General features: G+C 40.2%; 1 protein-coding gene across 6 annotated transcripts; it reads right to left on the reverse strand.

Annotated features, from left to right (window-relative positions):
- Window positions 1-184: 184 nt before the first annotated feature.
- Window positions 185-18,945, reverse strand: DNAAF1 (dynein axonemal assembly factor 1). Of its 6 annotated transcripts, none has more exons than XM_072873470.1 (14): window positions 18,684-18,942; window positions 18,003-18,234; window positions 17,549-17,689; window positions 16,940-17,075; window positions 11,046-11,137; window positions 9,969-10,190; window positions 9,052-9,218; window positions 8,678-8,799; window positions 7,904-8,118; window positions 6,479-6,739; window positions 5,752-5,861; window positions 2,953-3,021; window positions 1,376-1,754; window positions 896-1,064 (listed from the first exon to the last, which is right to left on the reverse strand). In XM_072873470.1, the coding sequence occupies exons 2-14, from the start codon at window positions 18,136-18,138 to the stop codon at window positions 1,039-1,041; spliced, it is 2,076 nt and encodes a 691-aa protein (XP_072729571.1). In that variant the 5' UTR covers window positions 18,139-18,234; window positions 18,684-18,942; the 3' UTR covers window positions 896-1,038. The 6 variants fall into 6 exon arrangements, with proteins under 6 accessions (XP_072729574.1, XP_072729571.1, XP_072729570.1 ...); XM_072873469.1 differs by having other exon boundaries at window positions 18,339-18,942; XM_072873475.1 differs by having other exon boundaries at window positions 18,003-18,132; window positions 18,684-18,724.
- Between the last annotated feature and the right edge of the window lie 30 nt (window positions 18,946-18,975).

Consider the following 18,975-nt stretch of genomic DNA (forward strand, 5'->3'; position numbering starts at 1 on the left):
GGCACAAGACTACCACTGTGATGTAAGAGAGAAGCTAATGAAAGAAGAATTCCTTTGATCGGCTTTTTACACTGAAGCTTTCTTTCTGCCACTACTGACTGGATGGTTATTTTTCTGTTATACTCGAAATCCGGATCCTGAGAAGTATATCACAAGGAAAAATTACTAAAATGGCACATCTAAGTATATGCTTCATCACAGATTGCCCTAAAAGATAAAACCAGATTTTCCATGCATGGACACTATTTCTGCATCTGTTTTTGCATAAACAATCACAATGTCTATGAACATCAGATCTGTAAAATATCACGTTAAGAAGCAATCTCCATTTGTCATTGAAGTCCATCTGGTATGACATATACTGGTAAGGAGATGATACAAGTTAAAAATATATGTGGTTACAAGTAGAATCTTTAGTTCAAATGACAGAAACATGTTACATTATGGATTGACATTACATATGTAATGAAACCCTATGATATAAACATTTAACTAAGTAATTCCTAGAAGGATACAAGTGAAAAAAATTATATAAGAGAGTGGAATTTAACTTTAAAACAGTAGTGCCCTCACTTTCAAAGTAGTGAACACTGCCAGCTGCACTGAAGAGCTTGGAGCCGAGGGATCTCCAGCAGCTTTGGCGGTGGGAACACAAGGCACTTGTTACCTGTGGGTTACAGAGGATTATGTGCTTTTTTCACACTGACACAACCAAAAGTTCTGCCCTGAAGGTCAGATGCTGGAGGCCACAGCAGCCTCTGATTGACTGAAACACTAAGTCCTCCTGTTGAAGGCGGTGGTTTTTATATCACAGTAACTGTTATGTCTGTTTTAACTAACAGTCCCATTGCTGAACTCTGCATTTTGAGAATAACCGCATGCAGTCAGCCAGGTGCTGTGCTCCAGATTTAGTCTGTTTTTCTTTTCAAAGTGATTAGATGAGATTTGAGATTTTTTTCAAAGTGATTAGATGAACCCACTCTCACTGTCCTCGTCATCTTGTGCTTTGTGAGGACATCCTTCACTCTCAGCCAGGCACTATGCTTCTCCATCACTGCCTTTCCCTGTTAAAATCGTGAAGGCAAACAGCAAATGAAACTCACTGGTGGTATTTAATACTGGAAAAAGAGATGTAGAGCCCAATTCTTTAAAATCATTTAAATAAAACTCAGCAAGAACTTCTGTGTAGAAAAAGAGAAAATAACATTTTAATTCCTCATTTATTAGGATTCCCACATAAATAAAAGGAAGAGGTGATTGTTAACTAACAGTGGATTGAAAATTTTTTCAACAAGAGCTGGACAAATCCTTACTTTTAGTGTGCATGTGCCACCCACCTTTTTCTCTGTGATTAATTATGTCACTGTAATCTTACCAGGGCAAGTAACTGTAATCTTACTGTCCTCTTCCTGTGGGCTTGGGTCATGTGGTCGATTGCAGACTGGTGACAATAGTAGATTATCCTTGGGCTCAGTGATAACCTCTTGTATCAAAGGTTTTGAGGGGCTTGCTTGTTTATCTTTGATCTCCAGGTATCTTTCTGAATTAGCAGGCTCTGTAAAGAAGCTTTCAACAAGGGGTCTTAAGTGCTCCTTTTCATGCTCTTTATGTATCTTATACACATTTGAAAAAATTGCTGTTGGAACTTCTTCTCCTACTGAATTCTCAAACATGCTTTTATTGTTTTCCTCTAATGCAGAATCGCTGTCATTTGTCATTTCAGAAATTATTTCAATCTTTGGGTGATATTCCTGCTGTAAAGGTAGAAAATGTAATTGAAAATATATTACTTTAGATGTAAAAGCTAAAAGATGGGTAAATATCTCTTGGATCCACGTAACTGCTGTCAGCTTTGATGTGCTGTTCTCCCAAAATGTAAGGAACATGTGCTTCATACCCATAGCTCTGCTTCTTTGTGGATGAATCTTGGGTTAACTTTTCTCAGGCATTAGTGATGAACTGACCATAAACTATTAACAGTTCATAAAACAAAGACCTATTTCAGCAATTCAGCGATGCGTGGGCTCAATTCTATTACTTTACCTCCAAACAGAGGGACCTGACCAACACCTTCATCTGACCAGTTAAGAACTGAACACCCTTCGGAGCATGAGAACTGCTAACACTTACTCCTTCAATAATCTTCTTTGTCCCCTTCTCTTATCTTCTTTTAATTGGAGGCTTTGTTGGCCAAGACATTTTGCAACACATGAGTCTGTGACCAAAAGAGCAAATAAATTCCACACCTTACACTGACTGTAGGAAAAGTTTGCATTATCTTGGAGGGAGTTGTGAAAACCATGCACTGTATCAGCCTCTGTCTCCAGCAAGGCAAGTATGAGTCAACATCAGCACTAGAATCAAAGCTGTGCTTTTAATCGTTGTTGTCTTCTTTTTCTTTTTTCTCTTCTGTTTCTGTTTATAGGCTTTTGCCTAGAAGATCAGTTTGAGCACAGCACAACGCTGATGTGGGCATGAACTGCCTTGTATCCGACTAGCCCCAAGTGGAGCAGAGGAGTTTCAATCTCTCTGTGTTTTCAGTTGTAAAGTCTGATTTTATTCAGTAGCAGGCAATTTGTTCTATCTATTCAGTCCTTTGCAGCATATTAGTATTGGTAAAGTATATTTTAAGAGTAATCTTCATTAAAACACTACATGCTGCTAAGAAATTAATCTTACTTAACTGTTGCATTACTTGATCTTATTTATTATTTCAGAAAAATGACTTTTTCATTCTCTTATTTTTGCAACACAGTAATATAAAAAATCAAATTAAAAAAATATTTACAAGTGGACAGAGAAGATCTGCTGAAACATCCATTTTAGTTTATAAATGCATAACTGATTGCATCTCCCAAAACAGCATTTCACAACTTAGATTCTCCTCATTTTGCAAAACATTTGTAAATGTGTTTTGGGAAGCTTCATCACTGGAATTAATAAGAATCTTACCCTTTGAACAAAGATTTTGTCTTCTGGGGGAAATGCATTTACATCTGTATCTTCTAAATCAGGCAGTTCCTGAGGACAATCACAAGATCATTAATCAGTGGGAAACACTATAACCAATAAAATACGACATCTGTAACTCATTGGGAATCTTCTTCAAAGCAATGTTTTTCAGGGTTAGAGGCCACAGCCAGGAACACTGCACTGTCATCCTCTCAGAGATGACAGTTTCCTCTGTTAAGAACATGTGGGAAAAGGAAAATTCATCTGTCTCCAGAAACAGCAGATGGGAAGGCAATAACCTTAATGTCAGACTGAATGCTATTTTCTACTATACTGTATGATTATGGGAAAAAAAAAAAAGGGAAGATAAAAGGATAAACAGCAAGGCATTAACAGGATTTTAAAAGCAAACGTGGTTTATGCATATTAGCTGTTTCTTATGTATTCAATAGACTTAATCTCAACTGCAACCCATCTTTATGGGTAAAAGCCAAATCAAGATCCACAGTCTACCTGAAACTGTTTATCAGTAAACTCTGTTAACATAAATACGTCTAATAAAACATTGTTTTACTGTGAACACCTCATAATTAAGGATATAGAACTGGAAACTTGCCGAGAACTGTTTTTCCTCAGACAGGTCCAATCATTTCAGCTTTCCATTAGAAAATATTATCGGAGACAACTGCCATTTGCTGACACGAAAGCAAAAATAGAGGGTGGGCATACAAAAATCACAGGTAGAAAGTAATACCTTTTTGCCAATTCTTTAATGTAGCTCAATACTGGTAAAAGCATCTCCTTTTGCTTTTAGAGCTTAATGATTTTGTAGCAAGCTGCTTGGTGTGGTAGCATCAGGAACATCTAATCTGTACTGTCTTGCATGGTGAAGATTACTACAGAATTAAAATCAACAAAGGAAATTTCTGTTTCCTGATATGGTGGTAGCTAGTGCAGCATTTCCTGAAGTCATGTTTTATAAGAATATCATTACAAATGTACAAATTAAGATTTGAGACTAATGTTAGTGGGTGGAACCTGATGTCAATAGGGAAGTGAAATAGCTGTTAGTCTTACTCCAATCAGCAGGGTGCGTTTGCAAATCAAACCAAAATCACTTACTAAAAGTTATCCTGGTTTAGGTACACAGAATGTAGTTCAAATACCACCAAGGCATGTGCAGGAACATGGGCTTGTTTCTGCTTGACAGCAGGATGTCATAACCACCATGTTACAAATCCTCCTCTACTCTTCCCTCTTATATCACTACTGAAAGCATCTACTGACTCCAGGATACGAGTAAAGACAATGGTGCTGCTCCAGAGCTTCTCACCATTGGCATCGTCACAGCCATTCCCTGCTATGTCAGCACTAAGTCTCTTTGGAAAATCTGCAATAGCATAAGTATTGGAGGTGGTTGTGAGAAGCTCTTTCCATCACTAAACATCAGTTAGCGAATGAAGTAGCATAGACCACTGAAATGTGTATTAGTATGTGATTTGGGTTTGTTTTTTCTTCTGTAGAATTAGAATAGTCACACTTTTTATGTGTCAAAAGAAACCCCATGCATGTATGCTGAAGAGTTCCTTTTATACTACGTTAAAGTTTGTGCAAAGGAGCGTGCTGTGGTGCCATATAGCACCAAGAGAAAAACAAACACTGAATCTATGAGATCTTCACATTGTGGGTACCTACAGTATCTCTATTTATTTAAAGCTTTTATTTCAGACCCTGCAAGATCTGCTTATAAAAATAATATTGTATATACTTGGAATTCCTGCTCGTTCTCTCCCTATCCTTGTTAAAACTATTATTAAAAACAGCCAAACAGGAGGATGCAGCAGTAAGGCCTCTACTGAAGCAGTGAGTTGAGCCCTTCAATAACAGGATGGAAATGGTTTCCTGGGAAATTAAGAGCACGGAAAAGATATATGACTTTTCTAAAACATTCCAGTAAGAATTTAGTTAACAGTGGCAGTATAAGGGATCAAAGAGTGTATTAAGCGGTCTGGGAAATCAGAAGCTCAGAAGTTTGTTATTGCTAGTTATGTCATAATCTGACACTGTCAGTTTAGCAGCAGTGCCATAATGAGGACATACTGAATAGTTCTCCTTTGAAGTGAGATTGTATTTTTCAGTGGTATCCATGTCGTGCTCATGGTTATATGTGGTTAAACATGTTTAAACGTTTGCATCATCAGATAGAAATCTTAGATAACAGAAGACTGTATTACAAATGTCAATTGCTTATTATATACGTGAATAATGCACATCCTGATTTTCTTGGAAATATACCTAAAAGTTGTATTTTGAGAATTAATTTATAATATCTAATACTGCTAGCTAACATTTACAATGAGTGGGTGGCTATTTCCTCCTTATGCTTTTTCTGCAATAGTTCACATTTTCAACTGCAGATTTCATTTGAGTTTTGCCTAAGAGGATGCATGTATCCACTAGATTCTTTTTGTTGTGATTTTTGTTTTTTAAATGAGAGCCCTCATTAACTTCTCCAGAGAAATCACAGGGATAGAAGGTCAACTTCAGGTGATTTATGGCCAAAGGACAAAATAAACTTTGGAAGCAGTGGTAAATTCTTTACACATGCTACACTGGAGAGAATGAATACCCCTACAACTTTACTTTTTGGGGTTTTTTCTTTCCTTTTACTTTTCCTAATAGTAGACCTTTCTTAGAAACCTGGCCATATAGTTTTATTAGACAGGATGTCACAAGAATTAATTTGGGAGCAGACGATACCCAAATCTGAACTTCCCAAAATCTGAATCCAATACATACATCAAGGTAAAGTCTCTCTGGTGCCTCCAGCTTGATCTGTTCAATTTCAGCACATTCATCCAGTTCAGGAAGCATGGCCTTTTCAGTAGCTGCCTTCTCTCTTGGTAGATCTAAAGAATAAACAATAGTCAGTTGCAGAGAACTAACTGAATAAAAGACTTTCTATATTGCAACAGCAAGCACTGCAAAACCAAACTGCTGGGGACCTGGCTACCATTGCAGAATTCACAGCTGAATCCAGCTCTTTGTCTTTCCATCATATTCTTGGTCTTCCTTACATTGTATAAATTAATATTTGCATTTTGCAATAACGTATTCCACAAATCTACAAAAGCATTCTTCTATGTGCGAAGGCACAAAACCACCTCTAGAGTGATGTCCAGCTTCTGCTGGCAGACAGACCGCACAGTTTATGTGGGAGCAAGGGAAGCCTGTAAGCTCTCCTGTCCTGTCACTAAACCTGGTACGTATGAGAAGTGGAATTTCACCTTTATGTAGCAGAAGTTGCAGGTTGAGCCCTCAGAATTTTTTTTGTTTGTGGTATTTAAAGAATATTTTATGCAGTATTACTTGATTTTCAACTAGTCACTGTGGAAATCTAATGGGATGTTCTTATCTATGAATCAGTTGGTTTGAATCACGGCAGAGGTGGCGCTACACTAAGACAGAGTTTGGCTTATCGTCTCTGCATCCTCAGTTTGGTTTGATTCTTCACTATGTACATTACCGTCTGTCTTCTTGTTGAAGTTTGAGCATTTGTAAGAGTTTGATTCTCGTGCATCCTCTTGAATTCTAGCAGGAATATTTCCAGATGTGAAATCTGTGTTACCTCCCCTATTTCGTAGAAGTGTTATTACTTCATCACGAGCATCAAAACTTTCATTTCTGTATTTCTCAGTCTTCTCTTGAGTTTCTTCCTCTTCTGATATATTTGAAGTCTCTGATGTATTAGAATTTCCATCACTGTCATCTGAATTTGGAGGTGCTCCTAAAGAAGAAACAAGTTCATTAAAACTGCAGAGTTAATCTACCATTACTCATTCTAAATATCCAAACTTTACTACATGGTCTTAATACTTTGGCCTAAAATATGCATCAAAAGCTCCTACTTTGAGCCACTATTCATGGATCAGTAGTCCTCCCAAGATTGCAGCAATGTTGTGGGTTTTCCCATCTCAACTCCCTGGCAAATACAGTTCCCCAGCAAAAAAAATAATCTGGAGAAAACACTATAGTAAATAATTGTCTGGTATTTATAACTTTGAAAAGACTCACAAGTGACTACATATTTAAACATATGTTTGAGCATTTTGATGGATCAGTAACAAATGCTGGAGTTATTCTCTCCTGTATGCAATCTAGTGCTTGCAGAAAAAGTTTTACTTGTTAGTCAACCATGTTTGATTTCAGAGCCTGTGAAACCCAAAAACATATCAGATAAACACTCCTCTGCACTGTAGTACTGCCTTCTTATTTGGCTTCAGTCCTATTTATCTTGAAACATTCATACTTCTCTAGAAAGGTTACATTGGGACCTATCACTGGTCATAAATGTATGCCTCCTTGAGTAATGTGGCAGAAGAATTTGTGGCATAAAAAAGGGCAGTAAGTGAAGAAAATTATTAAAGACCTTCCTCTTACTGCCTGTATTACCACTGCTGCAGGCTCTAGGCTGAAGCTCTTACTGTTAGTGAACGCAGCAGTGGAGGGGGACTGGTGAAGCAGTTATCACTGGGTCTTACTGGAGCCCACATGCCTATTGAAGCCAGCCTTGTTCTGCATCTTGGGGAAATACCGCTCTTGGGGTGTAATTGCCTGCCTCTACCCATGAATGCCTGCTGGAACCATTAGTGCCCTGACTAGCACCTGGTTGCCCTGGTGAAGAGCACAAGAGCTTGAAACACTGGGACAGGAAGTGGTTTGTTGTTTTTTTGTTTCATCAGCAGTGAGAAAGGTGATGATTGCTTAAAATCATTGTGGTTAATCTAAGATGCACCAAGTTTAATAAAATATTTAGTATGGGAAAAGAAGATTCATAAATATATTCCAAAAATTGCATCAGCCTGCTTCTGAACATTTAGGAACTATTCATTTATTTTAAACATTCAAATTGAAGCAGACACAGACATCTTCCAAAATAGTAACCACAAACCTTCTAGGATGTCTGTTGCATCTCCATTTCCACATTTTGCACTTGCATCTCCTTCTTCCATATACTTGCGTCTTTTCTTTTCCTCTGCTTTTTGCCTGATTGCTGCTAAAGCATCAATGCTATCTTGGATTTTTTTTCTCTCTCTGGTTTCCCATTTTTCCCTTTCTGCTTTCTCAGCTTCAAGCCCTCCAACAGCCCAGGCTTCTGCACAGGCTCTAATGAAAACACAAAAGCTCACTATAATATAGCTATAAAAGCCCATCTTTATAATGAGAGATAAATTTAAAATAGCTTGCAACAGCATAAAATAGCTGCAAGAGAAAAAAAAGCATATAGCAGTGACAATCCCTTATGAAACAGGGATGCACGTATATCTTATCTTGTATGTGAAACTGCAACAAAAGAAACAAAGATATCCAAATACTGGTGATTACACCACCAGAGATCTGCCAGGAGTGCTGATCTTGGCTTTGCTTTTCCAGACACCTGTTCAGTTTCTGTTGAAATGAGGATTTGCCTCTGGTCTACAGACTTGGCGTAAAACAATTCTGGTCAAGAATTAATTCTCTTGTGAAAAAAGACATGGTTTTTTTCTAGGTATGTTAGATGTAGAACTCCATAGTATAATACTTTCATACTCAAAGTCACCCACCCTCAATAAATTATACCCATCAGTCTTCCTTTCCTTCCATGACAATATTGACAAAAAATGGATGAGTGAGCATTAGCATTTGAGCTTCATTGCTGTGTAAAGAAGATGGCTCTGTTTCTTACCTATCCTTTGGGAAAACTGGTCTGTCATCCAGGTATGTTAGTAGTTTTAGTCGAACAATAAGTGTTTTTCTATAATTAGCAATTTTCTTTATCACTTGGTTTCCCATCAAATTCAGCACATGCTAGAGAAACAAGGGAAAAAAAATTTAAAGTTGAGTAGCATATCCCAATCTAGATATGCACTTTCTCTATCATTTCAAAACCAAGAAGTGAATAAAACATCCTGGGTGTTATAGGTAATCTACAAAAAACAAATAATGTTTAATAACATTTCTTTTAGACCATGACCTATTGTGCACTGGACTACCCGACAAAACCATTTAATAGGATTCACCCATATACATGATATAAACCCTCAGCTATATTTGGCTTACCAAATTAGGCATGGTCTCCAGAATAGTTACAATACTTGGATCACTTAGATTGTTGTGGGAAAGATCAAGAACAGAAATACTTGGGCATTCTTGCAAGTGCTGTATGTCTTCCACTGTTTGTAACTTATTGTGAGCAATCTGCAGAGTCTGCAGGACTTTCAGACAAGCTGTCAGACAAGAACAGTACAATGAAAGTAAAGGTAAGAGTCATTGCTTCACAAAGGGTTTTCTGGAGCCAGTAGAAAACTGCATTGTCAAAATAATTGTTTCTATTGAATTGTGGGGAGCTTTTTTCTAAATTTGTTGTTCTGCTATATGCACTTTTTGGCGAGGCCTCCAAGGCTGCTTTCTTCACCCCAGGAAAAATAGTTTTTTGTTTTTAGGATGGTGCTGGTTTTTAATTCATTTCAAACTAGTCAGTTACATGAAAGCAAGAGCTTGTGTTTCAAATTACTCCCAATGTACACAAATGATAATGTAGAGTAATTCTTTTTATTGTCTGCTGAAGATGGAATAAATCCTTTAACAGACATAAAAGATTTGGTAATCATGTCTGCAACTGCCAAAGCACATCATAACTGTAAAGTAAATGGTGAAAACTGGATTGCCAGCCTGTCTGCAACACAGATAAGTATTTAGATGGTATTAAGTGAGGAAAAACTACTTAATTGTCCCAGGTATCCATGTGAAAGTAATTACTATGTCTTTTCTGTTTTCTCATCTATTTAAATTGCAAAATACATAGGTTTGACTCTTCAATAGAAGCCTTGTGGACTTTGGTATGGGATATTGTGCAAAATTCTAACATGAATTAAAAAATCCTTTAAACTAGTGCCACTAATAATAGCTTAGCTTAGTCAAAGTTTAGGAATATGGGCTCATTATAAGTTAAAACATGTTGCACCAACAGTTCTTACAGAGATTCTCAATGGTCTTCACATAGTTGTTACTGATATTGAGGGAATCCAGCTTTTGTAGGGGCTCAAGGTTTTCAATTTTCTTAATTAAATTGAGTTGCAAGTAGAGGCAACGCAACTCTGTCAGAGCTTCCAAATTCTCGATTTTTGTTAAGCCATTGCATTCCAGCCATAAACACTTCAATCCAGTATACTCTTCAAGATTCTCCAGGCGGCCAAAACCTGCAGAAAAAGATGTTTTAAAATGAAATTGCATTGGCTGAAAACAAGTCTTTGGAAGAGTAAACTTCATTAAACCAGTGCTGCTAAAACAGCCTGTGGGAACACTTGTACTCAAGTTGCTGCTAATATTTCCACTGAATTAATGGTACAGTACCTGGCCCATAAAGGGCAAAAACATATAGGTACCTATTCTGGTCTATATCTCATGCAGCCCTTTAGATGCTCAAATAATGCATAGTGAGAAACTATCAAAAACAAGGCCAAATGTAGTCGGTAGATTTAGCATGTCCTATTTATTTAAAACAATTCTTACGCTAACCTGAACCAGCTAACTGTATCATGGAAAAACCTGCTCAAAGATCATAAGAGGATGATCCGTGTTCATTCTAGCAACTTCTTTTTCTTTCAGTAGTATTTGAGAACATGCAGCAAGTGTTTACTGCTCCTTTTCTTTCTGACCATTTTTATTTGGCAGTAAAAAAGTCCCCAAAGCTGGAAAACAGCTTCTTTATACAAACACGTTTAAGAAGAAATACATATATTTTCCTCTGAATGCAAGCCAGACCGGTATTTTAAGACATTTCTCAGAGGCTACTGTTTTGGAAGAAAAAGTGTCCCTTGATTCCTATTGATCCTTTGAATGACTCCACAAAGTGAATTAGGTCTATAATCAGTTCACTTTTCTACCTTCACAGTGACTCATTTTGTTTCACAATTTCATTATTATATAAAATTTAATTATGTTTCTAATTTAAAAGAATTATTAGATACCTTACTTCAGTGAGCCACAAAATAGATTCTCTGCTAAAATGCTACTTAGAATGATAAATCTAAACAGTCATGTCTACATCTTACCTTTATAATGCAAGTAAAGTGTATCATTTAAATATGGGGTCAAGTATAATTTCTGCTGTTTACAGATGTCTTGCAGAATCTTTTTTGTCATTCTAAAATAACAATGGGAAGCAAAAGCAAAACAAAAAAATTATTTCAGTTCACATTCTGAAATCTTTGGGTTTTTAACAGATTTCAATACAACACAATTAATAGTTCTTTTATGCAAGAGAAATGGCTACAGCTTTCAAGACTATACTCAGAATAAAAAAGTAGTAGGTTTTTTGCAGTGGCTTTCCATTTCTACCTGTTTGAAGTGAGTTACCAGGCTCTTCTGCTAAAAAATAGAGAGTATGTAGGAAAATGGGCAAGGAATTAGAGTCCATCCTCTTGGAAAAGAGCAGCATGATTCTGTTAGAATATGGTTCCTTCCTCTCCAATTGTTTCCTCCATTCCTTGCTGCTTTGGTGCAGGACCTTTGGTAGCATAGCCAATACACAACATTTTTCTCAGACTAGAAAAATCAATAGTTATCAAACCTAACATTTTAATGAAATGCTGACTCTGAAATAGCACTCAAGACAGTTTTAATATACAGCTGTGATTGGCTAGGAATGCCACAGTAAGAAAATGAATAATACTTGTTCAGTTGTAATCGCTTAATGTTCACTCCACTCCTTTTGGGATTCATGCAAGCGAGAAGCAAGAAAAGGCTATTCAGGGCAGTTGTGGGCTACAGCTGAACAGCGCAGGGGCAGAGGACTCAGCAAGATGCATTGGGCAGAAAGCTACAGTGTGAAATGGCAGAGACCGCAGGGGTGAAGCACTTGGGCTGGCAGCCAACAGTGGCCAAACGAGGCCAAAGTTGCACATGGCATCAGCAAGACAGCAAACCCCCAAAGCGGTACCTACGTGGGTGGCCTGAAAACTGCTAAACCAGAAATGGATCACAGTGAAGAGCAGCTGATGGGATGAGTTACGCTATTATCTGGGACCCTCTGCTAGACAGCACTGGATCGACAGTTTCATAGAGTTGGTAATTCCTAAGCAGGGACTTTGCAAAGAATGACAGGACACTGGTTTTGGAGGCAAGCTGTCCAGGGCTACATAAAATTTAGTAACACTATAGACAAAAAACTTGGGAACCCATTAGGAAACACCTAGCAAAAAACATTCCAAAGCAGAAAATATCTATATCTTCCTGTTTAGAAAGCTTAGATTCTGTAAAACAAAATTCAAAAATAAAACTTCTAGTAGATATTCCTCACTTAAAGAAATATTGCAGAAATACAATGTTAAATGGTCCAAAATTATTTTCTACTTCTAAATTTCATATTAATAAATTGAACTTTGCATTTGTGGTCATAAGTATTCAGAGGACTAAAGCTTGTAACAGTAAGATTTTCTTGTCAGGAAGATATTTTCAAAATAACAAAAAAACTTGAGTAAGGCAGTGAAGTTAAACCTTTCATAATGAATTTGCTTTTAGATTTATTTACTTACTACACTAAAAATCTCAATATTGCTGAAGAACAAAACTGTAATACAGTCAACTAGTCAATTGAGTTCCTGGGGCAATATAAAATATGATTGTCAGCCTCCAACTGTCCTGTAAGCCAAATGTGCCTGACATAAATCTCTGAAGGAATACAAGATTTATAAACTTTGAGCAAAACCTTTAAATATATACTGTTTTCTTGTGTTGTCAGCCCAGGTACATTATTGTATGCTAGCTAGAATCATAGAATCATTAAGGTTGGAAAAGACCTCTAGGATCATCTAGTCCAATTGTCAACCCAACACCTCCATGCCTACTAAACCATGTCCCGAAGTGCCACATCTACACATTTTTTGAACTCTTCCAGGGATGGTGACTCCACCACCTCTCTGGGCAGCCTGTTCCAATGCTTGACAACCCTTTCAGTAAAGAAATTTTTCCTAATATCCAGTCTAAACCTCCCCTGGGGCAACTTGAGACCATTTCCTCTTGTCCTATCGCTAGTTACTTGGGAGAAGAAACCAACACCCACCTCTCTACAACCTCCTTTCAGGTAGTTGTAGAGAGCGATAAGATCTCCCCTCAGCCTCCGCTTCTCCAGACTAAACAACCCCAGTTCCCTCAGCTGCCTCTCATAAGACTTGTGCTCTAGACCCTTCACCAGCTTCGTTGCCCTTCTCCGGACATGCTCCAGCACCTCAATGTCCTTCTTGTACTGAGGGGCCCAAAACTGAACACAGTATTTGAGGTGCGGCCTCAGTACAGTGCTGAGTACAAGGGGACAATCACTTCCCTAGTCCTGCTGGCCACACTATTCCTGATACAAGCCAGGATGCGATTGGCCGCCTTGGCCACCTGAGCACACTGCTGGCTCATGTTCAGCCGGCTGTCAACCAGCACCCCCAGGTCCTTTTCTGCCAGGCAGCTTTCCAGCCACTCTTCTTCAAGCCTGTAGCGTTGCATGGAGTTGTTGTGACCCAAGTGCAGGACCCAGCACTTAGCCTTGTTGAACCTCACACAATTGGCCTCAGCCCATCAATCCAGCCTGTCCAGACCCCTCTGCAGAGCCTTCCTACCCTCAAGCAGATCAACATTCCTGCCCAACTTGGTGTCGTCTGCAAACTTACTGAGGGCGCACTCGATCTCCTCATCCAGATCATTGATAAAGATATTAAACAAGACTGGCCCCAAAACTGAGCCCTGGGGAACGCTGCTTGTGACCGGCTGCCAAATGGATTTAACTCCATTCACCACAACTCTCTGGGCTCGGCCATCCAGCCAGTTTTTTACCCAGCGAAGAGTAGGCCCACCTAAGCCATGAGCAGCCAGTTTCTCCAGGAGAATGCTGTGGGAAACTGTGTCAAAGGCTTTACTGAAGTCTAGGTAGACAACATCCACAGCCTTTCCCTCATCCACTAGGTGGGTCACCTTGTCATAGAAGGAGATCATGTTCGTCAAGCAGGACCTGCCTTTGATGAACCCATGCTGGCTGGGCCTGATCCCTTGGCTGGCCTGCATAAGCCTGTTGAGAGCACTCAAGATGAACCACTCCATAATTTTCCCCAGTACTGAGGTCAGGCTGACAGGCCTGTAGTTCCCCGGATCCCCCTTCTGGCCCTTCTTGTAGATGGGCATCACATTGGCAAGCCTCCAGTCGACTGGGACCTCCCGTGTTAACCAGGACTGCTGATAAAAGATGGAGAGTGGCTTGGAAAGCTCCTCCGCCAGCTCCCTCAGTACTTTCACGTGGACCCCATCCAGCCCCAGAGACTTGTGAGTGTCCACGTGGCATAGCAGGTTGCTAACTGCTTCCTCCTGGATTATGGGGGGTTTATTCTGGCCTCCATCCCTGTCTTCCTGCTCAGGGGGCTGAATTCCCTGAGGATAACTAGTCTGACTATTAAAGACTGAGGCAAAGAAGGCATTAAGTACCTCAGCCTTTTCCTCATCCTTGGTGGCAATGTTCCCCCCCACATCCAATAAAGGAGGGAGATTCTCCTTGGCTCTCTTTCTGTTGTTAATGTATTTGTTAAAACATTTTTATTATCTCTTACAACAGTGGCCAGATTGAGTTCTAGCTGGACTTTTGCCTTTCTAATCTTCTCTCTGCTTGACTTGACGAGATCCCAGTACTCTTCTTGAGTTGCCTGCCCCTTCTTCCAAAAGTGGTAAACTCTCCTTTTTTTCCTGAGTTCCAGCAAAAGCTCCCTGTTCAGCCAGGCTGGTCTTCTTCCCCGCCGGTTCATCTTACAGCACATGGGGACAGCCTGCTCCTGCGCCTTTAAGACTTCTTTCTTAAAGAATGCCCAGCCTTCCTGGCCTCCTTTGCCCTTCGGGACTGTCTCCCAAGGGACTCTCTCAACCAGTGTTCTGAACAGGCCAAAGTCTGCCCTCTGGAAGTCCATGGCAGTGGTTTTGCTCATCCCCCTCCTTACTTCGTCCCAAGTCGAGAACTCTATCCTATCATGGTCGCTAAGCCCAAGATGGCCTCCAACCACCACATCTCCCACCAGTCCCTCTCTGTAAACAGCAGGTCAAGCGAGGCACCTCCCCTGGTAGGCTCACTTACCAGCTGTGTCAGGAAGCTATCTTCCACACATTCCAGGAACCTCCTAGACTGTTTCCTCTCCCCTGTGCTGTATTTCCAGCAGACACCTGGTAAGTTGAAGTCCCCCATGAGAACAAGGGCTAGCGATTGTGAGACTCCTGCCAGCTGTTTATAGAATGCTTCATCTGCCTCTTCATTCTGGTTGGGTGGTCTATAACAGACACCCAGCAGGATATCTGCCTTGTTGGCTTTCCCCCTCACTCAAGCACTCAAGGTTGGTTAGTTGGTTAAGCACTCAACCTTATCATCATAATTGCTGAGTTCTACACAATCGAAACACTCCCTAACATACAGAGCCACGCCACTGCCTCTCCTTCCTTGCCTATCCCTTCTGAAGAGCTTATAGCCATCCAGCACTCCAGTCGTGAGAGTCATCCCACCATGTTTCTGTGATGGTGACTAAGTCATAGCTATCCTGCTGCACAATGGCTTCCAGCTCCTCCTGTTTGTTGCCCATGCTGCGTGCATTGGTGTAGATGCACTTGAGCTGGGCTATCGATTTCAATGCCAACATTGGCATGCCACCCTTAGGCTCCTCTCTAGTGAGCCTGGTCACATCCCCTTCCCCCTTCAAACCTAGTTTAAAGCCCTCTTGATGAGCCCCGCCAACTCATGGGCAAGAATCCTTTTTCCCCTTTGAGACAGCTGAACTCCATCTGTCGCCAGCAGGCCCGGTGCCATGTAAACATCCCCATCATCAAGAAAACCAAAATTCCGGCGATGGCACCAGCCTCTGAGCCACGTGTTGAGCAGGTGAGTTTCCCTGTTCCTTTCGGTATTCTTCCCTGCCACTGATGGGAAGCTACTTGTAGTATATCCCACTGTTTTTCATTGTGCTATGTGTAGTAGCATTTAATCAAATTATTAGCATCCTCAGGCAATTTATAGGATCGTAAAACATGTTCCTTCAAAACACTAATTATCTTATGTAGAGTTGTTGCTCTCTGCCATCATTCTTCATAAGAACTTAATTCTGAAGTGTGCCAGGCTGATTAGTCCAGGATAATGAAGTTTTCTATGTAAGTACAGTCCAATCTACTTCCCGATAACTCAGTAAGAGTCTTTCCCTTGACTTTAAAGTACTGTAACTGTCTGTAATAGAACAGCTATGTTAAAGTTAGCAGCAACATAAACTTTGGGAAGTTTCAGCATGTAAGCAGGTACAGGAACGGAGGGTAAATCTTCATTGTTCCTTATATATCACTCCATAACTAGCCCACATGACCAGACTTTCAACAACGTTATTAAATAGTACCAAATATGGTTTTAAATTTTATTATTTGCTTGCAATGTGTTTAATCAGAGATAACACGAGAATAATCCCATTTCACAACTATTCACGAACAGCCATTGCAGTGTATGCTGGTTTAGGCTTGACCAAAATTGGAGCCAGAGCTTACAAAGGAGTTGTATCTTATTGTCAACTATCTGAGGTACCTCTGGATTTCCTCTGCTAAAAATTATCTTGACAACTGTAATACTTACATTGTGATGAATTAATACAATGCATTGTCTGAACTGATGCTTAGAAATGGTCAAATCTACTGACAAATGACTCCCACAAGAGTTTGCACAATTTTCTCCAGATCCATTAAATAGACTATATCATGTAGCTAGAATGTAGTTTGCTACTGTGGCCATAAAAAAGCCATACAGATGCTGGAAATATCAACAATTCCTGATTTATCAATTAATCTCAAATTCATCTTCAAAATTGCTCTCCTGAATTAATTTGTAGAATAGCAAAACTCCCATTGACTTCAATGATGCCAAGATTTAAATAAAAAACATCCACAAACAATGTATTACCTTACACAGCCCCTCTTTTCTTCTGTTGTTTGACTGAATGAGCTGGTTACTGATTTGCAATCACCATCTGATTTTTGTTCATTCTGTTGATCTGCTCTGGACATACAGTTGATGGCTTTCTCTTGAGTTTTAACATCTTTGTAAGAAAACAAGTTGCAGTTTAACAGCATGAGTGGGGAAAAAGTGTCATGTTGCCAATTACTTTAGAGAAATATTGAAGAGCACATTATTGAATATGAATGTCAAGAAAATAAGTGCGCTAACCAAGATTTTTGCTGACATTTTTAATGAAAGGAAACAACTTTTTTAGAAGGCAAAAGTAGTAAAATAAGTAGTAGCAAAATAAATTGTTGAAATTTGCATTTTTTTTTTGTTTAGATCTGGAAGTCAGGTAGTACCCACTAGCCTTAAGAAGAATATTATAATGTACAGTGACAATATAAAGTACTGGCACCAATATTCTTACAGTCTTAGACATCTACTATATATTACATTTAGTTAACAATAATTTAACAAGACTGCTAACTTTGCACATAAAGAGACTACAGTAATGGTGTATCTGAGTCATCTCAAGCACTGCTTGTTAGTCTAGCTCTTCTACAAATTTACCCTTTTGCACTCTTCGGAAGGTGTCTCCAGTGCTATACTCATGCAAGCTGTCTTTAGATTGCCCTTGATTAATTGCATTTTCAATACTCTTCTCTTCAGATTCCTGCTCCGCACCTTCTAGTTGCACTTGTATTCCAGACACTTAAAAAGACACAGTGCAAAAATAATGATTGTACCAGCTTATTTAAATACGATTGTAGTTAAAACTTTTAGAGGTCAGGCTAGCTGTATGACTGCAACACAGGCAGAAGAAAATTAAAGAAACAGAAAAAAAAAAAGTACAATAAGATAGCAATTGAGTAAGCCTCAGTTATGGCAAGATTTTCAGTGAATTCAGTGGGGAAAGAATAAGCTCATATTGCATGCAGATGAGTAATGACAGACTTGATTTCTAGGCCTTATGTTCACTAAAGTTCCCTAAATTCTTCCTAGCAAGCCACCTGGAAGGGCTCACCTGTGTTGACAGAATTGCCTTCATTTTCGGTTTGGGTAGCTTCATTTCTGGTGTCGTTCACAGACTTTCCTGACACCTCTTGCGCAGTAACCTCCCCCCCCAGGCCTTTGTCCGAGTCTCCGTTTTGTGACTGCATTTTAAGATATGTGATTGAGACAAACAGCAGCCAAGTTGGTATGTGACTTACAATCCAACTTCCAGACAAAATGTGTAAAGGCTTTAGTAGAAGAACCTGTTACAGATAAAAATACCACATGAGTAAATTATGAAGCCTGCACAGAGCTAGCAACTTGGAGCTATTCACTGCGGAGATACTAAAAGGCAGGGAGAGTTTACCTTAAATCCTGCCCACAGCAGATCTCACTCAGAGCAGAGAGGACCATGGCCGAGAAGCCTCCCAAAACCAGAGCAAGGTCACTTTTTTCCTTTTGAAGCTGGCATGCTGAGGATGCAGCGATGGTGCTCATTCGAGGCACAGCCTGCTCTTGCGTAATGCCTGCCTCCCCCCACTGCAAGCCAGGTGGACTCCTGAGGGGAGTTTTAGTCTCCTCACAAGGGTTGCGGATGCTGTTACGTTTCACCCCTGCACTTTTTGCTGTTATAGCCTGGAAGTTCTCTAGACAAGACGCGTGTCCTAGAGCGTACTGCTACGTCTCCCGTTAAACCTGCAACTCCCTTTACCTGACCCGAGACCCGAGCTGGGCCGGGTGTTCCGATCCAGGCCCCGGCACACGGCGTCGGCAGCCGCTCCTGGCCTCGCCGCGCTATCTCCTAAGCAGCAGGAGACGTAAACCGCGAGGGGCGGGACGGGACGGGACGGGACGGGACGGGACGGGACGGGACGGGGAGAACCCGAGCCCGCTCCCGCCGGAGGCCCCTGAGGCGCGGGCAAGCACAGGCAGCCGCGCTCCGCCTCAGCTGTCCCAACCGCCGCCGTCGCCGTGGCGACGCTGCGCGCAGGCCCACAAGGCCC

This window comes from Ciconia boyciana, chromosome 9 (assembly GCF_034638445.1).
Source record: "Ciconia boyciana chromosome 9, ASM3463844v1, whole genome shotgun sequence".
Taxonomy (NCBI): domain Eukaryota; kingdom Metazoa; phylum Chordata; class Aves; order Ciconiiformes; family Ciconiidae; genus Ciconia; species Ciconia boyciana.